Consider the following 23,436-nt stretch of genomic DNA (forward strand, 5'->3'; position numbering starts at 1 on the left):
CTCTCTTCCTTCTTCCCCAAGTCCTAATCCAACTAGGGAAAGGCGGGAGTCCTACTCCCGGTAGGAGTAGGACTCCTCCTGCGCGCCTCCTCCTAGGGCTGGCCGCACCCCCCTTGGCTCCTTTATATACGGGGGCAGGGGGCACCCCTAGACACACAAGTTGATCTCTAAGATCGTTCTCTTAGCCGTGTGCGATGCCCCCTTCCACCATAGTCCTCGATAATATTGTAGTGGTGCTTAGGCGAAGCCCTGCCACAGTAGAACATCAAGATTGTCACCACGCCGTCGTGCTGACGGAACTCTTCCCCGACACTTTGCTGGATCAGAGTCCGGGGATCGTCATTCGAGTTGAACGTGTGCTAGAACTCGAAGGTGCCATAGTTTGGGTACTTGATCGGTCGGGCCGTGAAGACGTACAACTACATCAACCGCGTTGTCATAACGCTTCCGCTGTCGGTCTATGAGGGTACGTAGATCACACTCTCCCCTCTCGTTGCTATGCATCACCATGATCTTGCGTGTGCGTAGGAAAATTCTGAAATTACTACGTTCCCCAACAGTGGTATCAGAGCCTAGGTTTTATGCGTTGATGTTATATGCACGAGTAGAACACAAGTGAGTTGTGGGCGATATAAGTCATACTGCTTACCAGCATGTCATACTATGGTTCGGCGGTATTGTTGGACGAAGCGGCCCGGACCGACATTACGTGTACGCTTACGCGAGACCGGTTCTCCCGACGTGCTTTGCACAAAGGTGGCTAGCGGGTATCAGTTTCTCCAACTTTAGTTGAACCAAGTGTGGCTACGCCCGGTCCTTGCGAAGGTTAAAACAGCACCAACTTGACAAACTATCGTTGTGGTTTTGATGCGTAGGTAAGAAAGGTTCTTGCTAAGCCCGTAGCAGCCACGTAAAACTTGCAACAACAAAGTAGAGGACGTCTAACTTGTTTTTGCAGGGCATGTTGTAATGTGATATGGTCAAGACATGATGCTAAATTTTATTGTATGAGATGATCATGTTTTGTAACTGAGTTATCGGCAACTGGAAGGAGCCATATGGTTGTCGCTTTATTGTATGTAATGCAATTGCACTGTAATGCTTTACTTTACCACTAAGCGGTAGTGATAGTCGTGGAAGCATAAGATTGGCAAGACGACAACGATGCTACGATGATGATCAAGGTGTCGCGCCGGTGACGATGGTGATCATGACGATGCTTCGAAGATGGAGATCACAATCACAAGATGATGATGGCCATATCATATCACTTATATTGATTGCATGTGATGTTTATCTTTTATACATCTTATCTTGCTTTGATTGACGGTAGCATTTTAAGATGATCTCTCACTAATTATCAAGAAGTGTTCTCGAAAGTTCTTCGTGCTGAGACACCACGTGATGATCGGGTGTGATAGGCTCTACGTTCAAATACAACGGGTGCAAAACAGCTGCACACGCGGAATACTCAGGTTATACTTGACGAGCCAAGCATATACAGATATGGCCTTGGAACACGGAGACCGAAAGGTCGAGCGTGAATCATATAGTAGATATGATCAACATAGTGATGTTCACCAATGAAACTACTCCATCTCACGTGATGATCGGACATGGTTTAGTTGATTTGGATCACGTGATCACTTAGAGGATTAGAGGGATGTCTATCTAAGTGGGAGTTTTTTAGTAATATGATTAATTGAACTTAAATTTATCATGAACTTAGTACCTGATAGTATCTTGCTTGTTTATGTTTGATTGTAGATAGATGGCCCGTGCTGCTGTTCCGTTGAATTTTAATGCGTTCCTTGAGAAAGCAAAGTTGAAAGATGATGGTAGCAATTACACGGACTGGGTCCGTAACTTGAGGATTATCCTCATTGCTGCACAGAAGAATTACGTCCTGGAAGCACCGCTGGGTGCCAGGCCTGCTGCTGGAGCAACACTAGATGTTATGAACGTCTGGCAGAGCAAAACTGATGACTACTCGATAGTTCAGTGTGCCATGCTTTACGGCTTAGAATCGGGACTTCAATGACGTTTTGAACGTCATGGAGCATATGAGATGTTCCAGGAGTTGAAGTTAATATTTCAAGCAAATGCCCGGATTGAGAGATATGAAGTCTCCAATAAGTTCTATAGCTGCAAGATGGTGGAGAACAGTTCTGTCAGTGAGCATATACTCAAAATGTCTGGGTATAATAATCACTTGATTCAATTGGGAGTTAATCTTCCAGATGATTGCGTCATTGACAGAATTCTGCAATCACTGCCACCTAGCTACAAGAGCTTCGTGATGAACTATAATATGCAAGGGACGAATAAGACTATTCCCGAGCTCTTCGCAATGCTGAAAGCTGCGGAGGTAGAAATCAAGAAGGAGCATCAAGTGTTGATGGTCAACAAGACCACTAGTTTCAAGAAAAAGGGCAAAGGAAAGAAGAAGGGGAACTTCAAAAAGAACAGCAAGCAAGTTGCTGCTCAAGAGAAGAAACCCAAATCTGGACCTAAGCCTGAAATTGAGTGCTTCTACTGCAAGCAGACTGGTCACTGGAAGCGGAACTGCCTCAAGTATTTGGCGGATAAGAAGGATGGCAAGGTGAACAAAGGTATATGTGATATACATGTTATTGATGTGTACCTTACTAATGCTCGTAGTAGCACCTGGGTATTTGATACTGGTTCTGTTGCTAACATTTGCAACTCGAAACAGGGACTACGGATTAAGCGAAGATTGGCTAAGGACGAGGTGACGATGCGCGTGGGAAATGGTTCCAAAGTCGATGTGATCGCGGTCGGCACGCTACCTCTACACCTACCTTCGGGATTAGTATTAGACCTAAATAATTGTTATTTGGTGCCAGCGTTGAGCATGAACATTATATCTGGATCTTGTTTGATGCGAGACAGTTATTCATTTAAATCAAAGAATAATGGTTGTTCTATTTATATGAGTAAAATCTTTTATGGTCATGCACCCATGAAGAATGGTCTATTCTTATTAAATCTCGATAGTAGTGACACACACATTCATAATGTTGAAGCCAAAAGATGCATAGTTGATAATGATAGTGCAACTTATTTGTGGCACTGCCGTTTAGGTCATATCGGTGTAAAGCGCATGAAGAAACTCCATACTCATGGACTTTTGGAACCACTTGATTATGAATTGCTTGGTACTTGCGAACCGTGCCTTATGGGTAAGATGACAAAAACACCGTTCTCCGGTACTATGGAGAGAGCAACAGATTTGTTGGAAATCATACATACAGATGTATGTGGTCCGATGAATGTTGAGGCTCGTGGCGGATATCGTTATTTTCTCACCTTCACAGATGACTTAAGCAGATATGGGTATATCTACTTAATGAAACATAAGTCTGAAACATTTGAAAAGTTCAAAGAATTTCAGAGTGAAGTTGAAAATCATCGTAACAAGAAAAATAAAATTCCTACGATCTGATCGTGGAGGAGAATATTTGAGTTACGAGTTTGGTGTACATTTGAAACAATGCGGAATAGTTTCGCAACTCACGCCACCTGGAACACCACAATGTAATGGTATGTCCGAACATCATAATCGTACTTTACTTGATATGGTGCGATCTATGATGTCTCTTACTGATTTACCGCTATCGTTTTGGGGTTATGCTTTAGAGACGGCCGCATTCACGTTAAATAGGGCACCATCAAAATCTGTTGAGACGACGCCTTATGAACTGTGGTTTGGCAAGAAACCAAAGTTGTCGTTTCTGAAAGTTTGGGGCTGCGGTGCTTATGTGCAAAAGCTTCAACCTGATAAGCTCGAACCCAAATTGGAGAAATGTGTCTTCATAGGATATCCAAAGGAAACTATTGGATACACCTTCTATCACAGATCCGAAGGCAAGACTTTTGTTGCTAAATTCGGAAACTTTCTAGAGAAGGAGTTTCTCTCGAAAGAAGTGAGTGGGAGGAAAGTAGAACTTGATGAGGTAACTGTACCTGCACCCTTATTGGAAAGTAGTACATCACAGAAACCGGTTTCTGTGACACCTACACCAATTAGTGAGGAAGCTAATGATGATGATCATGAAAGTTCAGAACAAGATACTACTGAACCTCGTAGATCAACCAGAGTAAGATCCGCACCAGAGTGGTACGGTAATCCTGTTCTGGAAGTCATGCTACTAGATCATGATGAACCTACGAACTATGGAGAAGCGATGGTGAGCCCAGATTCCGCAAAATGGCTTGAAGCCATGAAATCTGAGATGGGATCCATGTATGAGAACAAAGTATGGACTTTGATAGACTTGCCAAAAGATCGGCAAGCAATTGAGAATAAATGGATCTTCAGGAAGAAGACTGACGCTGACGGTAATGTTACTGTCTACAAAGCTCGACTTGTCGCAAAAGATTTTCGACAAGTTCAAGGGATTGACTACGATGAGACCTTCTCACCCGTAGCGATGCTTAAGTCTGTCCGAATCATGTTAGCAATTGCCGCATTTTATGATTATGAAATTTGGTAGATGGATGTCAAAACTGCATTCCTGAATGGATTTCTGGAAGAAGAGTTGTATATGATGCAGCCGGAAGGTTTTGTCGATCCAAAGGGAGCTAACAAAGTGTACAAGCTCCAGCGATCCATTTATGGACTGGTGCAAGCCTCTCGGAGTTGGAATAAATGCTTTGATAGTGTGATCAAAGCATTTGGTTTTGTACAGACTTTTGGAGAAGTCTGTATTTACAAGAAAGTGAGTGGGAGCTCTGTAGCGTTTCTGATATTATATGTAGATGACATATTACTAATCGGAAATGATATAGAATTTCTGGATAGCATAAAGGGATACTTGAATAAGAGTTTTTCAATGAAAGACCTGGGTGAAGCTGCTTACATATTGGGCATCAAGATCTATAGAGATAGATCAAGACGCTTAATTGGACTTTCACAAAGCACATACCTTGACAAAGTTTTGAAGAAGTTCAAAATGGATCAAGCAAAGAAAGGATTCTTGCCTGTATTACAAGGTGTGAAATTAAGTAAGACTCAATGCCCAACCAATGCAGAATATAGAGAGAAAATGAAAGATGTTCCCTATGCTTCAGCCATAGGCTCTATCATGTATGCAATGTTGTGTACCAGACCTGATGTGTGTCTTGCTATAAGTCTAGCAGGGAGGTACCAAAGTAATCCAGGAGTGGATCACTGGACAACGGTCAAGAACATCCTGAAATACCTGAAAAGGACTAAGGATATGTTTCTCATATATGGAGGTGACAAAGAGCTCATCGTAAATGGTTACGTTGATGCAAGCTTTGACACTGATCCGGACGATTCTAAATCGCAAACCGGATACGTGTTTACATTAAACGGTGGAGCTGTCAGTTGGTGCAGTTCTAAACAAAGCGTTGTGGTGGGATCTACATGTGAAGCGAAGTACATAGCTGCTTCGGAAGCAGCAAATGAAGGAGTCTGGATGAAGGAGTTCATATCCGATCTAGGTGTCATACCTAGTGCATCGGGTCCAATGAAAATCTTTTGTGACAATACTGGTGCAATTGCCTTGGCAAAGGAATCTAGATTTCACAAGAGAACCAAGCACATCAAGAGACGCTTCAATTCCATCCGGGATCTAGTCCAGGTGGGAGACATAGAGATTTGCAAGATACATACGGATCTGAATGTAGCAGACCCATTGACTAAGCCTCTTCCACGAGCAAAACATGATCAGCACCAATGCTCCATGGGTGTTAGAATCATTACTGTGTAATCTAGATTATTGACACTAGTGCAAGTGGGAGACTGAAGGAAATATGCCCTAGAGGCAATAATAAAGTTATTATTTTATTTCCTTATATCATGATAAATGTTTATTGTTCATGCTAGAATTGTATTATCCGGAAACATAATACTTGTGTGAATACATAGACAAACTAAATGTCACTAGTATGCCTCTACTTGACTAGCTCGTTAATCAAAGATGGTTATGTTTCCTAACCATAGACATGTGTTGTCATTTGATTAACGGGATCACATTATTAGGAGAATGGTGTGATTGACATGACCCATTCCATTAGCTTAGCACCCAATCGTTTAGTATGTTGCTATTGCTTTCTTCATGACTTATACATGTTCCTATGACTATGAGATTATGCAACTCCCATTTGCCGGAGGAACACTTTGTGTGCTACCAAACGTCACAACGTAACTGGGTGATTATAAAGGAGCTCTACAGGTGTCTCCAAAGGTACATGTTTGGTTGGCGTATTTCGAGATTAGGATTTGTCACTCCGATTGTCGGAGATGTATCTCTGGGCCCTCTCGGTAATGCACATCACATAAGCCTTGCAAGCATTGCAACTAATGAGTTAGTTGTGAGATGATGTATTACAAAACGAATAAAGAGACTTGCCGGTAACGAGATTGAACTAGGTATTGAGATACCGACGATCGAATCTCGGGCAAGTAACATACCGATGACAAAAGGAAGAAAGTATGTTGTTATGCGGTCTGACCGATAAAAGATCTTCGTAGAATATGTGGGAGCCAATATGAGCATCCAGGTTCCGCTATTGGTTATTGACCGGAGACATGTCTCGGCCATGTCTACATTGTTCTCGAACCCGTAGGGTCCGCACGCTTAACGTTACGATGACAGTTTCATTATGAGTTTATATATTTTGATGTACCGAAGTTAGTTCAGAGTCCCGGATATGATCACGGACATGACGAGGAGTCTCGAAATGGTCGAGACATAAAGATTGATATATTGGAAGCCTATGTTTGGACATTGGAAGTGTTCCGGGTGAAATCGGGATTTTACTGGAGTACCAGGAGGTTACCGGAACCCCCCGGTAACCTAATGGGCCTTAATGGGCCTAGTGGAGGAAGAGGAGAGGAGGCCTAGGGGCTGCCGCGCGCCCCTCCCCGCCCCCCCCCAAGTCCGAATTGGACAAGGAGGGGGGCGCCCCCCCCCCTTTCCTTTCTTCCCTCTCTTCTTCCCCAAGTCCTAATCCAACTAGGGAAAGGGGGGGGAGTCCTACTCCCGGTAGGAGTAGGACTCCTCCTGCGCGCCTCCTCCTAGGGCCGGCCGCACCCCCCCCTTGGCTCCTTTATATACGGGGGCAGGGGGCACCCCTAGACACACAAGTTGATCTCTAAGATCGTTCTCTTAGCCGTGTGCGGTGCCCCCTTCACCATAGTCCTCGATAATATTGTAGTGGTGCTTAGGCGAAGCCCTGTGACAGTAGAACATCAAGATTTTCACCACGCCGTCGTGCTGACGGAACTCTTCCCCGACACTTTGCTGGATTGGAGTCCGGGGATCGTCATCGAGCTGAACGTGTGCTAGAACTCGGAGGTGCCGTAGTTTCGGTGCTTGATCGGTCGGGCCGTGAAGACGTACGACTACATCAACCGCGTTGCCATAACGCTTCCGCTGTCGGTTTACGAGGGTATGTAGATCACACTCTCCCCTCTCGTTACTATGCATCACCATGATCTTGCGTGTGCGTAGGAAAATTTTGGAATTACTACGTTCCCCAACAATTACTATCAAAACCGGAGAGCATGTGTGCTCAAGTGCTTAAAGCGAAGTATTATCCTTATGGCAAGTTGGAGGATACGGTTTTCACAGGTAATGCATCCTCATCTTGGCAAGCTATCAGCCATGGTCTTGATCTGTTGAAAAAAGGGCTGATATGGAGGGTGGGAAATGGAAGGAGCATTCGGATTTGGAGGGACAATTAGATACCAAGGCCGTTTTCGTACAAACCTATTTCCCTACAGTGCCGATGCCGCATTCGTTTTGTTTCTGACCTTCTCAATCCCAATGGGTCTTGGAAGGTAGATTTATTGTAGCAATATTTTTTGTATGCAGATGTGAGATAATGAAAATGCGGGCGTCTCCTAGGTTGGATGAGGACGTGATCGCTTGGGGGGCGAGTAAAAATGAAATTTTTTCAGTCAAGTCAGCTTATCAGGTTGCTTTTCATGAAGTTCATGGTGCAAATTTGGCTTCTAGCAGTACTTTGAGATCTGGGGGGAGAAGCTGCTAGAAACTTATTTGGAAGAGTAATGTGCCGCCGACGATCCGCAATTTTGCTTGGCGAATGGCGACGGATGCCCTCCCAGCATGGAAGAACAAGAACAAAATTGGTTTGGAAACGATAAATGGCTGCCCGGTGTGTGGAATGGAGGTAGAAGATAATTTCCACTCGTTCTTAAGGTGCCAACGAGGTCGAGATTTGTACAGAGAAATGTCTAACGTATGGAAACTGCCAGCAATGGATTCCTTCGTGAACATTGGTAAGGAATGGCTCCTTCATGCGCTCGACTAGTTATGTGATATTGATCGTACTAAAGTGTTGCTCATCTTCTGAAGGAGTTGGTATGTGGGTAATGAAATTGTGCATCACAAGCCAGCGCCGGTCACGGAGTCCTCGGTGAGCTTTTTGAGGAGATATCTGGATGAATTAATTGGCATCAAGTTAAATTCGGAGATGGATCCACCGAAAGGAAAGGGATATATATCTTTTGATCAGCATGTTGGGGCGGCGTTCACACCACCACAACAAGCGATATCTGAAGCTAGATGGGTACCGCCTGCTAATGGCTGGGCCAAATTGAATGTTGATGGCTCGTTTGTAGCAAGCGATGATGCTGGTGCTGGTATGATTCTTCGAGACAATGAGGGCAAGATCATCTTCTCGGCATGTAGATTACTATTTTCTTGCAGAGATCCACTAGAAGCTGAGCTATGTGGGATCATGGAAGGATTATCACTTGCCATACAAAGATCTGATCTACCTGTTGCAATTGAATCTGATTCAAGCATGGCAGTATCTTTGATATTTTTTGAGGAAGTTGATCGTTCAGTTTATGCCTCCTTGGTGAATGAAATTAGACTTTTATTTCGTCTTAGACAAACTTGTATTACTCATGTATTGCGTGCCCAAAACAAAGCTAGTGATAGTTTAGCTAGGTTTGCTCGAGTTGAGGGGCGAACTATGACCTGACTAGGATCTAGGCCAGAGGAAATCTTGAGTATTTCGCTTGATGATTGTAAGGACATTGTCATTTGAATAATACAAGTGTTCCCGCAAAAAAAAAAAGACCGATACTTAGTTCAATCTCAGTCGACTGAGATTTAGCAATCCCCTACCGGGCATTATTCTGCATCCGAAATTCGAACGAGCCCTTGGCCTTGGTGCCCCTTACATGGCAAACACGCGTGCCCGTCGCCGAAAACTATGAGCACGCGCCTGACCGGAAGCCAAAAACGCCCTGGCCGACGTCGTGCAGCACTTCGAACGTCCGTTGCTGCACGTTGCCGATGATGCTAACGCCGCTGGTGGCAGCGAACGCGAGGCAGTCTGAGATCATGATCCCGTCATAATCGAGGTCCATGACCGCGCCGCCGTCGAACACCAGCTCGACGGTCGGGACAGAGAAGTTTCTTAGCCCGGTGAAGTCGTAGCAGGTGTCCAGGATGCCGACGGGGGCCGCCCGCGGGTACCGGGTCATGCCGGATCTGAACGCCGACGAGAGCGCCGAGTAGGCCCTCCGTGGTAGCCGCGTGAGGATAGTACCAGAGTCCATCACCGATCCGTTGGAGAGGACGGTGGGCTGTATTCCGAGCAGAGTTCCGCCCACGGATATGTCCTGGAGAAGCACGCCGTAGAACGTCGGCACCCGTGGCCATCTGAGCATCGGCGTCGTCACGAAGGCGGACGTCACGTTCGGCGCGCCGAAGGTGAGAAACCCGGATGTGCGGTTGGTCGGCGGGAGGCAGTACGAGAAGGACTTGCCGTACGTCGCCGCCGTCTGCGACACGAGCGACTGCGCGTCGCCGCCGAGCCCCATGAGCCCGTCGAATTTTTCGCGGTTGAAGCCCTCCTCGTGGTGACTGCAACCGAACTGGAAACCCTTGACCGTGTCCGAGGCGCTTAGCGCCAGCGTGTCGGAGCCGTACGTGCCGGTGGTGTTGGAGCCGTCGCCGTACTGGACCATGTACTGGCACTGCGAGTTTGAGCAGTTGTTGCCATTGTTTCCAAGCTGTGTGCACGCCACGGAGCTGCAAGAGAACGGGGCGTACGTGGTCGACTTGCTGGGATCGAAGAGCGTCGTCCCGTCCGTGGAGTTGCAGCGCACCCATGACACGTCGCTGCCGGTGTCGATCATCATGGTCTGGGTCACCGCCGGGGAGCCGATGCCGACGGTGATAACATACTCCAGCGTGTCCAGGGCAGTTCCCAGGGTAGTCGGCAGGGTGAGGTCCAACGGCTGGAGGTCGTCGGTGCCCTTCTTCCCAGACCACCTCCGTTGGATGTACTTGGCTCGGAGTTGGTCATGCTGGAGCAGCTCCAGGATGGTTGGCACCTTTGCGGATGGCGCCGGCGAGCACGGGCCATGCCGGTGGTTTAGCGGCACCGTAGCTCCACTGGACGGCGCTGGAGTTACTGCAAAATTAAGAAACGGGATATAAACGATAAAAACTGTACAGGATCGGCAGGCAATTGTACTGCTGGAACTGCATGTGAGTGTGCATGCATAGAATAGAACATACTCCTTCCGTTTCAAAGTGCTGGAAGGTTTTAGATTTGTTCATCGTAGAAAAACTATGCATCAGCTGCTTTACAAAATTCAAAATCAGTCGATTTTTTCAGCCGTCGGACTTCAATCCAACAGCCAACACTGGCTTGCGTCCCCAACCCTTCTTCCACCTCGCGACCATAGGCCCAACCGCCTGCTCCCGCCATGTCTAAGGTGCCGCCCGCCGTCCTCCCTCTAAACCCCACCATGGTTTCATCTGATGTCCGCATACCGGGCTTCGCGCAAAATCGACTGACGCGTATTTGGATTTTCAAGCAACTAATGAATTACAAAATGTGAAAAAATACACACCCACATCTACAACATCAAATTAGTATCATTGGATTCAATATAGACATTATCTTTTTTTCTGGAGGCGGGATCAAAAATAAAGAAATTTGACCCGGGACAAACGTAAAACCTCGATGTACGTACCTGAGCAGACGACTTCAGCCTTGAGTGAGCCGACGGCGAGAACCTTATAGCTACGTGCATCATCGGCTGCACGAGCAACGACAGAATAGTAGCCGCCGCACAGCAAGAGAAGCAGCAGCTTCCTAGCATATCGGTCCTTGCTCTGAGCGCCGGCCATTGCTGGAGCTGGTTGGCTTGCATCTCTACATCCTCGCATACCTTATTTATAGAGCCCCGGGACACAGCCACGCAGCTTGTAACAGGCCTCCTAGACGACTTTTCACACACACATAGGAGTATATATGTATATACGAGTATATGTATGCCATATTGGCAACTTGGAAAGCGTGCGTACATGCACAGCAATGCATGCGTACGTACGTACGTGGCCACGTGGGACGACGAACGGGTGTGCATGCGTAGGGCGAGTAACCAGTTCGTCACGCTGCTTCCTCCCTGCGTAGGCAACACACAGGCACATACGTAGGTGTTGCCCAATCATCGATGGTTTTCCTCCTACGCTGATCTGTGGTGGTATTGATGGGTTGGTCGACATGAGATATTTTAGATCTTAGTGGCGCAATCTGATGTTGTAAATTAGTAGATCGACGTCCTGGACCAAGTCCCCACACGTACATTGTCCATGGAGACACGGCTCATGAATCTTGTTTTTATCCAAACATAGCACTAAATCAAACGTATCATATAGAGCGTCAAGAGATGGAAATTTCCTATATTTTAGTTTATAGGAGCGAGTATGTTCTGTCTTGCTTTGAAATAATTATTGGTCTTATTGTCAATTTGTCAGTTCTTTTGAGCTATCCTGTGAAAATAAGGTCCTGTGAAAATAAGCTTCAGATAAGCTCCTATGAGAATAAGCTCCAGATAATAAGTCAGCTAGTAGTTTTCGGTGCTTGTTTTCCGGTTTATTTGTGGTATAGTCAGTGAAAAGTCTGTAATACCCTTGAACTATATTGTTGTTTTGATTAGATTCGACTTCCAAACACCACACCATGTTATTATATATCAAACAAAAGGATTGTTTGTTTCATGCAAAGGGATTGCACCTTGCCTATCATTTCTACAAGACAATTGAAGTTTTCCAACTTGACATTCAAAATTAGTGCACCTTGCATGTTCATTTCTACGACAACTAAAAATGAGAGATACATGGCATCTATCTCATATGAAATACAGCGTCCGGTTACAATGTTTTACATGCAAAGTAGAATGGGCAACAACATGGCGACTAGCCGAGTCAACCGGAAAGAATGAGATTGTGAAGCAAAACTCTTGGCCGACTCACATGTCCAGAAGCCACATCACTGCTGCTGCCATTGGCTCCGGTATTGCAGATAGAACATGTATGATCGCAAGTAGGTTTAGAGGGGATGATTAGACTACTTGACAAATTAAAACTTATCATTTTTGCAATTTTAGTTCTTCACAAATTTTAACAATTCTAACAAGTCTTGTCACACTCTACACATGCAAGTCTAAGATAGTAGGCAACAGAAAGTAAAGACTTTGCGTATGAACGTAAATGAGGGGTCGGAGAAAACCAAACACAATGAAGACACGGTGATTTTTCTCGTGGTTCTGATAGATGATGCTATCATACATCCACGCTGATGGAGACTTTAACCTACGGAGGGTAATGACTGTGCGAGTCCACGAAGGGCTCCGCCCACAAAGGGTCCACGAAGAAGCAACCTTGTCTATGTCATCATGACTTAAACCCAAGGACTAGCCTCACTCCGGTAGATCTTTACACTAGGTGATCACCTTACCCTTACAAACTCCTTGGTTCAACTCCACAAGCTTGGAGGCTCCCAAGTGACACTTAACCAATCTAGGAGACAACACTCTCCAGAAGGTAATAGATGTTGTTGTTGATGATGGACTCCTTGCTCTTGTGCTTCAAAAGATAGTCCTCATTCCTCAACGCTCAATCACTCTAACAGATTTGGCTATGTAGTAGGAGAAGGATTGGAGTGGAAAGCAACTTAGCGAGGCTAGAAATCAAGGATAAAAGGTTGGAGTATAATCCCCTTAATTTCAATACAAGTGTAGGTGGTTCTCTCTCAGAAAATGAATATGGGAAGTTGTGGTTTCGTCCTCGTTGCTCTGTGAGAGTTGGTAGAATGGGTGGGGGTATATATATAGGCAGCACCAAAAACCTAACCGTTACACACCTTTATGCACCACTCGGTGAGACCGGATGAACACACTCGGTGAGATCGACTAATGCAAAAGGTTTGAACTTAGGCTTTTCAGTGAGACCAGATGAAACAACTCGGTGAGACCGATGGGTGATGACCTAATCACTTTTCACAATTCGGTGAGACCGATTGCAACCATTCGAATTTTTTGAGATGAGATCAATAGGCAACAGAAGGTTGACAAGTGCTCTTCGGTGGTACAAAGTTGGGTTTAGGCAGTGGCTATGTCTAGTGTTTCTCGGTAGGTCCGGATAGGAGTGGTTCGGTGGGACCGAGAATGACTTTAGGGTTTTGGATATAGCTAAATGTGAGAGTGTGGCTAAGGGTTTTGGAGCAATATCTCTAAGCACTTGAGCAGTTAGTCTATTATCAAAATCTCTTCCATTTTAGTAGTATTTTCTTTCCTATGGACTCAATGTGAACTTTGATCACTTAATTATAAATGTAGAGTGTAGAAGCTTTGCCAATGTTTTTCCATTGCATTTTAGGGGTCCACATTCATATCTATCGCCATACCTAATTGAACTTTCCTGAAATATTGTTTGAGTAGGCATTAGTTGAATGATGCATATGTTGTTATGCATTACCAAAACCACCCGAGGATTAGTTGCACTTTCAGTCTCCCTTTTTTGGTAATTGATGACAACATATAGATCAAGGCTTCGACATAAGTATAATCATTGAATAACATCGTCGCTTTGAGAAGTATGTGATAAGCAAGGGCTACCCCTAAATTTGTGCAATATTGGAAATTTATGTTTGAATGAAAATGCACAATCGATTAGAGCCATGGGATAACTCTTCCATGGCACATATATCTTGGTGGAGTCCACAAAAGAATATGAATGGATACAATAAGCACTCATCACCAAGCACACATGTGAATGACCATAACATCAAGAATAAGCAAATGATAGCAGGAGTATGATAAGCAAACAAAGTACGGTCACACACGACATAAGATTTACAACCAAAGAAAATCACTGTATCTCGAAAACCAAAGCAAATAAAAAGCAAAATAATACAGTCTCTCGCTGAAATCCCTAACAATCAATATCACTCTCCCTCTTTGGCAACAAGTTACTAAAAAACTCGAATTATCTAGAGTGAAGCGTCGCTCTGGGCTCGATCCACGACAGCTGGTGATGAAGCAGTCCTCTAGCTAGCAGCACCGGTGTGAGTCAATGGAGTGGAGAGAAGTTCGTCTGCAAATGCTTCTGAGGAAGTCTGTTGAACTAGTGGGGTAGATACTGGGGGTGCCATAAAAGTGGTCGGGGCAACTATGGAAGCATATCTAGGTTGTGTCTGGTATTGTGTGGTCATCTGCTCACCAGAATCACTCATATGTGCCTCAACATCTGCCTTAAGCTTCTCCAAATTGGTGGCCATCCCTGTCACCTTGACATCAAGAGAACTGAACTTAGTTTTCATGATCCACTCTAATCTCTCCTGCTTCTTCACAAGGTTATGAAAGCCTTGCTCGGTCCTCTGGGTAGCTAGGAGTAGATATGTCATCTGGTCACTCTTGGTCTTGAGCAACTCAACTGTAGAAGTATTACGCTGCACAAGTATAGGTGATTGTAACAGTTTTCGAGGGTAGAGTATTCAACCCAAATTTATTGATTTGACACAAGGGGTAAGGGAGTCCTGGATTATGGGGTCCTCGGGTGTCCGGGCTGTGTAGCATGGGCCGGACTGATGGGCCATGAAGATACAAGATAGAAGGCCTTCCCCCGTGTCCGGATGGGACTCTCCATTGCGTGGATGGCAAGCTCGACGACCGGATGTGTAGTTTACTTTCTCTGTAAACCGACTCTGTACAACCCTAGGCCCCTCCGATGTCTATATAAACCGGAGGGTTTAGTCCATAGAGGCTATCACAAATCACATAGGCTAGACATATAAGGTTTAGCCATTACGATCTCGAGGTAGATCAACTCTTGTAACCCCTATACTCATCAAATACAATCAAGTAGGACGTAGGGTTTTACCTCCATTAAGAGGGCCTGAACCTGGGTAAACATCGTGTCACCCTTGTCTCATGTTTCCTTCGATCCTCAGACGCACAAATCGGGACCCCCTACCCGAGATCGGCTGGTTTTGACAATGACATTGGTGCTTTCATTGAGAGTTCCACTGTGCCGTCGACGGTAGGATCGATGGCTCGCCTCGTCATTGACGATAACATCACCTCGGGAGAAACCCTAGCTCCGGGACATCTCCTCCAGCTCGGCGGTTTCACCATGGGCGCCCATACGGCCTTTAAGCCAAGGGCGGCCCTTGAAATCGCTAAACATCGTCTTCAGGTCGGCCTCAAACACCCCAAAAAGATGGATCCAACAGATATTTCGTCTTTAAACGAACTACTTGATCGCATCGCCGCCCTGGGAGTAGCAATAGACTACGATTGGATTGGGCTTAAACTTGATCAGAGGGAAATCAGGTCCCCGCCGATCACCCATATGGTAGCGGTCGTGGAAGAACAAGCCGATGATACTTCTCCCCCCAAGTTGAGAACAAGCTATGTTCGAATTTCCGAGTCACACGAGCCGGATACCCATCTTCAGGAAGAGACCTCATGTCCTCCAAACATAGAACCCGGCGTTGAACCCGAAGACCGCCAGGACGCTCCAGACCCTGGACCGGTGACCTCGCAGATTCTTCAAATTCCGGATGCGATAAGGGGTCATGATTTGGATTTCAGCCTGCCCACCTACCACATACAATATTCCCCAAACAACTCAGGTCCTCCAGATGTATGCGACCTAATTTACGTGCGGCAGCAACCTGAGGAAATAGTCCACCACTTTTGGGCTAGATTCCTCCTTGTAAAAGACAAGATCACGGACTGCGGTGACGACGACGCGATTTCGATATTTCGCTGCAATTGCATGGATGAGGGAATCCTTAACGCCCTCAACCGCCGCCGCATACCGAACTCTTCAGATCTGGCACACATCGTCTAGAAGTTTAGTGCAATGGAAAGCACCTGGAAGGCACAAACAACCCGGTGGGATCCTCCGGCCTTCAATCAGCCCACCGGACGGACAAAAAGGATGCATCCCTATGGGGTACCCGATCATCCCATGGACAAAAAAGTGAAGCCCTTTACGGGACACAGAACTATCCTTGACGGCCTGCTCGATAAACCTTGCCAGATACACACAACGTTGAATACCAAACCAACACACAGCCTTCGGGCATGTTGGGTACTCCGGCAGGTGGCTAAGAGCGGTGAGGCCATCCTCACCAGCATTTCTCAAGAGAGGCACTCTTCGGAAAACGCCAATCTCAACGTTTTTATGGTCTTTGAGACCTTTTCTTCCAACAAACGGCGCAAGAGGGCGCTGCGCGACCTTGCCGAAGTCAACCAGGTAGTAGCAGTAAATCCTTGGAATGACATGGCGATAACCTTAACTGACGATGACGAGCCAAGGGCCAGATCAGTCCGAGCACCAGCCACTTTGGTCTTAAACCCAATAGTAGATGGCTTTCGGCTCACAAAAGTACTCAGGGACGGTGGCAGCGGATTAAACCTCATCTATGAAGACACACTCCAAAAAATGCAGATGGACAAAAGTCGCATTGAGCAAAGCGGCACCACTTTTTGAGGCATCATCCCCAGTTGAGAAGCAATAAGCTCGGGGAGGATCAAACTCGACGTCGTATTCGGCACGCTAGAAAACTATAGGTCCGAAGAGTTGCTCTTCCACATGGCACCTTTCCACAACGGATATCACGCCCTGTTAGGGCGAGAAGCATTCATCTGCTTTCAAGCTATACCCCATTATGGGTACATGAAGCTCAAAATGCCAGGGGCCAACGGAGTTATCACTATCACCAGTGATCCGGATATAACACTCCGCGCCGAAAACAAAACCGCATCACTAGCCCTCGAGGCGCTATCCGAGGCCCTAGCGGCCGAGGAACTGCCTACTCTGCGCTCTACAGTGGACAAGGATGATGTAATCCTCGACAAGAGGCCCAAATCCACTTCCTTTAAACCAGCAGACAAAATAGTCAAATTTCAAGTGTACCCAATGGATCCTAATAAAACTACAGCCATTGGAGCACAGCTGGATCCAACAATTGACGCCGCTTTAAGAGTGTTTTTGCGCGAAAATTGGAACATCTTTGCCTGGCATCCTTCGGATATGCCAGGAATCCCACGCAGATTGGCCGAACACAGCCTCAATGCAATTAAGGGCTTTAAACCAGTCAAGCAAACGCTGTGGCACTTTTCCGAACCCAAGCGACGAGCCATGTGGGAAGAGCTAGCCAAACTACTTGAAGCCGGATTCATTAGAGAGATCAAACACCCGGACTGGCTAGCAAACCTGGTCATGGTGTCAAAGAAGGATAAGTCCTGGTGCCTCTGTGTTGATTTCAAAGACCTAAACAAGGCTTGCCCTAAGGACCCCTTCCCACTACCCCACATTGACCAAATCATTGATGCAACCGCAGGGCACGACTCACTGTGCTTCCTCGACGCATAGTCCGGATACCATCAAATTAAGATGAAGGAATCCGATCCGGCCGCGACGACATTCATCACTCCATATGGGCCTTTTTGCTTTAACACTATGCCTTTCGGGCTCAAAAATGTCGGCGCCACCTACCAACGCATGATACAAACATGCCTGGAAAAATAAATTGGCAAGACGGTGGAGGCATATGTAGATGATGTAGTCATCAAAACCAAACATGTCGAATCATTGGTGGACGATTTGCGCCTCACATTCGAGAACCTCCGAACATACGACATACGGCTCAATCCGGAAAAATGTGTTTTTCGGCATCCCCACCGGAAAACTGATTTGGTTTATTGTTTCCAATAGAGGAATCGAAGCAAATCCGGCCAAAATCTGAGCCTTGTCGCAATTGGCGACACCAATAGACCTAAAGCAGGTCCAAAGACTACCTGGGTGTGTGGCAGCCCTGAGCCGCTTTATCTCCAGACTGGGAGAAAAGGCACTACCACTTTATCGTCTGCTCCGATGTACCGGTCACTTCGAGTGGACGGATGCGGCGACGGCCGGGTTGGAAGAAATAAAAACTTTGTTAGCAGGCAACCCAATCCTGGCCGCACCAAACGTCGGTGAACCCATGCTTCTGTACATATCAGCAACTCACCAAGTAGTGAGCGTTGTGCTCGTGGTCGAACGAGAGGAAGAGGGACACAAATTCCCACTCCAAAAACCAGTATATTACGTATCGGGGGTCCTTACACCATGCAAATCCTGATACCCGCACTATCAAAAGATAGCGTATGCGGTCTTCATGGCATCTCGAAAGCTGTGACACTACTTTCAAGAGTGCTCGATCACGGTGGCCTCTGAAGCATCACTCAATGATACCATAAACAACTGAGACGCCATCGGTCGCGTTGCCAAATGGGCTATAGAGATCCTACCATTCGAAATAACATACAAGCCACACCGAGCTATTAAATCTCAGGTGTTGGCTGACTTCGTCGCCGAATGGACAGAAGCCGAACTCCCTAAAGAATACAACACATACTCCAATTGGGTGATGTACTTCGACGACTCCAAGATGTTAGCCGGACTGGGGGCTGGTGTCATCCTAATATCCCCTACAGGGGACACAGTCTGTTATGTATTACAAATCATGTATACGGATTCCAATAATGCTGCCGAGTATGAAGTGCTCCTGCATGGACTCCGTATGGTTGTTTCTATGGGCATACAATGCCTCGAAGTCCGGGGGGATATGAACCTCGCAATATCCCAAATAAATGGAGAATTCGACACAAAGGATCTAAACATGGCGGCCTACCGCAATGCCATACTTAGAACATCCACTCGATTTGAGGGTCTCGAGTTTCATCATGTGGCTTGAGATAGTAATCAGGAAGCAGACATCCTTGCTTGTCTGGGCGCTAAACGCGACCCCGTCCCGCCTAACACCTTTTTGGAGAGGCTTTTCAAACCATCTGTGGTATGGCAGGACGAGAGCGGAAATAACAGTCCGACGTCGATCATACCCCCGGACGCCGAACATGATTCGGATACCATCGGGGGCTCGAGCACCGAGCCAACACCTTCCGCTCATGTAATCATGGCAGTTATTGCTCCATGGACCGAACCCTTCTTGGCCTACCTTAATAGGTAGGAGCTCCCTGATGATCAGAACGAGGCCCGTCGCATAGTCCGACGCTCTAAGGCCTATAAAGTCTATGAGGGAGAGCTCTACAAGAAAAGCACCACCGGAGTCCTTCAAAGATGTATCTCCGAAGAGGAGGGGCGGCAGCTCTTGGCCGAAATACATGCTGGCCTCGGTGGCCATCACGCCGCAGCCTAGGCCCTAGTAAGTAAAGCCTTTTGTAAAGGCTTCTTCTGTCCCACAGCCCGAGCAGATGCACATGCCCTTGTTCAGCACTGTGTAGGATGCCAGCTCTTCGCCAATCAAAGCCATATGCCGCCCACTGCCCTCAGAACAGTCCCCATTACCTGGCCTTTCGCGGTCTGGGGGCTAGACATGGTCAGACCCCTTAAAGGGGGAAGCCATAAGAAAAAGTATCTGCTGGTTATGGTGGATAAATTCACCAAGTGGATAGAGGCCAAACCGGTAAAAACGGCCGAAGTCGGACCGGCGATCGATTTTATATCCAGTGTTGTACACCGTTATGGCGTCCTGCACAACATCATTATTGACAATGGTTCTAACTTTATAGCCGACGAGGTGAAAACTTGGTGTGCTGATTCGGGCATTAAGCTCGACTACGCCTTTGTTTATCACCCTCAAACAAACAGTTAGGTCGAATGGGATAATGGCTTGATAATGAGCGGCATCAAACCCAGACTAGTGCGATCCCTACGGGAATCAGATAAGCACTGGGTTGAGGAACTCGATTTCGTATTCTGGGGACTGCGGACCACGCCCAATCGCACGACTGGACACACACCCTTCTTTATGGTGTACGACGCAGAGGCTGTCTTGCCTTGCGACATTATTCATTACTCACCTCAACTGTGCATGTATGAAGAGAGAGAAGCCAAGCTCGATCGTCAGGAGGATCTAGATGGCCTGGAGGAGGAGCGCGATGTTGTGAAGGCACGTTCCGCATTCTATCAACAACAGGCTCGGAGATATCAAAGCAGAGAAGTGCAGGCAAAGACTTATAATGTCGGTGAGCTTGTTCTACGCCTAGCAGAGAAGAAAAAGGACAAGCTCAAACCCAAATGGGAGGGTTCCTTCATTATAAATGAAGTTCTCACTGGAGGAGCCTATCACCTTCGCAATGCATCGGATAATCGCTTAGAGCCGAACCCATGGAACGCTGCTCGGCTCCGAAGATTCTACGCCTAAGTCCGGACATATACCTTTGTTGTTCCTTTTTATCCTTTTCAAATTTCCTTTTTCTTGTTTTTATACGATTTCTAACCTGTGTTCGGGTAAACCACACACTCGCGGGGTATACATCCTTAAATGTACACACCCCACCACAACTAGGGGCTTCTCTCAATAGAAGCTTATTATTATTTTGAGCATAGATCTCACCTTATATATGTGTCGTCTGCTCATATACGTCCTTTCTTCGCCATTATATGCACCTCTATGAATTAAGTTTTTGCCAAGATGGGTTTCCTGGCTCCTGTGCTTATGCCCTACGTTCCCACTTGTTCGGCTAGGGCATAAAGGGAGCACCTCTGTGATTGTTACAACCGGGTTATCCGGACATGTACCTCAGACGGGTGAAGCCGAAAGCTAGCGTTCTTAAGAGAATAATTGGTCAGCGGACAAACGACAAATTTCCTTCATTGCAATATAAAACTCCCAAAATATAAAGCTTCCTGTTATTTTTTAGCATCATAGCTTAGGCATGCATAAAAAACGCATGATGACCCAGGGAGAGGAACCCTTAACGAAACTATTCTCTCTGGAAGATGTTTCTTACGTTAAAAAGTAACATAACATAACTCCCCGAATACAGTTTGTCTGTTCAATCACCATGACAGGATTGCCTGGTTTCCGAACATACTTTGTGTTTACCACAGGTATAGTATTCAGAAACACTCCAACCCTTGGGTTTTGGAGGTTGAAGCGGAAGGTCTGCCATGACAATTTTTTCAAGTTCGGCCGGAGATAATTTTGGTGATAAAATGCATTGTTACATGGAATCAAACGCCTACTCTTTATCTATACCATCTATAAGGCTGTCTAGTTTACAGTCCTATTGGGAAAATTTGGCGGCTATCTTTACTTCGTCGTACACCAAGCTAACCAGAATTTCTTATCCGTCTGGTCCCCGGGGTCCGACCTGGGCCATACGATTCGGATCAAGTCCAGTATACCACATTTTCACCATGGCCCAGGCTTCTCGTGCACCTTCTCGACATGCTGATGCCTTCCATAGTTCAAAGCGGTGTCGATCTCCCATGAATAAATTCACGAGCTCCTCCATAATTTCTGGAGAAGAATCAGATGGCCACAAAGCCTTAGCCATGTTCCTCATGGCTTTCCAAGCTCGCTCGTGCACTTGGGATAGCTCTTGCAGCAAATCGCCTTGAAATCCGGACGCTTCTCCCTCGGGCCGCTCGGTTAGCAAACCTACAAGAACAATTTCATAAAACTTTCCATCAGGGGACCATATAAAAGTCAGGATAAAGGACATACTGAATATACCGCCTTTCAGTTTTCTGTTCTCCTTCAAGGCATCCGACAGTTGGGCTCGTACGTCCTTTAGCTCTTTGGCTTGATTGATGTTTGCATCTTGTAATTTGTTCTTCTCATCAATGGTCCATGTTAATACACGTTGACCAATGGCTTCTTGCCCTTCGACATGTTGTTTGTCCGCCTAAGCAACCCTTAGCTTCTCCTCCGACTGCTCTATCGATCCTGCTGCTGAAAACAAAACAATGCATATTTAAAACTCATTGTTGGCGCAAAATTGCATTTTTCGGACACAGTTGTGCTTACCATCAGGTGCCTTTTTGGAATTCTTCAAATTTTCTAGTTCGGCGGTGACAACAATTAGCTTGGTCCGATATTCTTCAAGCTCCTTGGACAATGTGTTAATCTTCTCCGTGAGTACCTGATGACATAACGACCCTTAAATCAATTGGGCCAACTGCTTCAAGTTTCGGGGGCTACTGGCATACGACCATGCAAAATTGTGTCAAAGTTTACCTGTATTTTCATTAAGAACAGCTGCATAACTCCGACAAGGCCGTCTCGAGCGGCTCGGATACAAGCATCTATCGAACTCAGTGCCGCGAGTTCTTGTTCGGACAAGGCTGGAGCACACATAGCTTCCTTCAAGTGATGGTGATTCATCACACTCTCCACTTCGGAATTCGTGACCGACACGTCATCCGAATCCTCTTAAGGAGGCAGGACAGGCGCGGCATTTTCTTGCGTCCTAATCGGTGAGTTCGGCATCGAATTAGTGGGCATTTGGCTAATTGGGCGTTTTCCCACCGTTTATCGCGTACTCCTCCTAAAAATAAAAAAGGGGGAGACTCTTAACAATCCAGACTCATGCCTAGGCATGCATTAAGTATACATACCTCTTGGAAGACTGTGAAGTCTCCATGGTACTCCCGGTCCCTTTCCGTTTTGAATGACGACCTTGTGTTGGGGCCGCCCTCGAGGAGACATGGTCCATGGAGCGCCGATCCTGTTAAAGATCCAGATCAGTACAATGGATAAGGGTATAGATGGGGACCTCTTCTTAAGAAACCTTTGGATACTCACAATGCAGAATGGGTAAAGGCGAGGGTAGTCGGTGATGATAGCCACTTCCGAACCATCAAGGCTCGCCTGATAGATTACCCCATCGTCAAATTCTATATATATATATATATATATATATATATATATATATATATATATATATATATATATATATATATATATATGGATCCTCGCAAAATCCAGGATCTTTGTCGCGATTATGATCCTCCGGCTGGGGAGCAGGACAGTGGACGTCCTTGATCATCCTCCTCCATGACTAGTTGGTGGTAGCAAAAAGTACATTCGATTAGTGTCTGTAATGCAGTAAAATAAGCACAGACGAATCAAAATCTTACCCATTCGACAGGGGTGTACATGGAATAGGCCTCCCGATAGTTTAACCGGAGGAAGTCTTCTTTTTTACCTTGTACAGATTGGCCAAAATTGAATCTAGTTCGGCTGGGGTATCCAGACCCTACCATCTGTAACGGGATGCGTCGTCTTCTCCGTTGTAACGCCATA

General features: G+C 46.2%; 1 protein-coding gene across 2 annotated transcripts in view; it reads right to left on the reverse strand.

Annotated features, from left to right (window-relative positions):
• The window catches only part of LOC119319538 (aspartyl protease family protein At5g10770-like), a 31,143-nt gene extending 8,369 nt beyond the window's left edge, over positions 1 to 22,774 (reverse strand). Inside the window, exons 1-7 of one of the 2 annotated variants that reach the window (XM_037594010.1) lie at positions 22,749 to 22,774; positions 19,339 to 19,357; positions 18,352 to 18,408; positions 14,550 to 14,757; positions 11,382 to 11,452; positions 11,018 to 11,083; positions 9,258 to 10,291 (exon numbers count right to left, since the gene is read on the reverse strand). In XM_037594010.1, coding sequence (XP_037449907.1) covers positions 9,258 to 10,291; positions 11,018 to 11,083; positions 11,382 to 11,452; positions 14,550 to 14,757; positions 18,352 to 18,408; positions 19,339 to 19,357; positions 22,749 to 22,774 — 1,481 coding nt within the window. Of the gene's footprint in view, positions 1 to 9,048; positions 10,450 to 11,017; positions 11,175 to 11,381; positions 11,453 to 14,549; positions 14,758 to 18,351; positions 18,409 to 19,338; positions 19,358 to 22,748 lie in introns of those variants that run through there. The other variant, XM_037594011.1, reaches the window with a different exon arrangement.
• Between the last annotated feature and the right edge of the window lie 662 nt (positions 22,775 to 23,436).

This window comes from Triticum dicoccoides, chromosome 6A, assembly GCF_002162155.2.
Source record: "Triticum dicoccoides isolate Atlit2015 ecotype Zavitan chromosome 6A, WEW_v2.0, whole genome shotgun sequence".
Taxonomy (NCBI): domain Eukaryota; kingdom Viridiplantae; phylum Streptophyta; class Magnoliopsida; order Poales; family Poaceae; genus Triticum; species Triticum dicoccoides.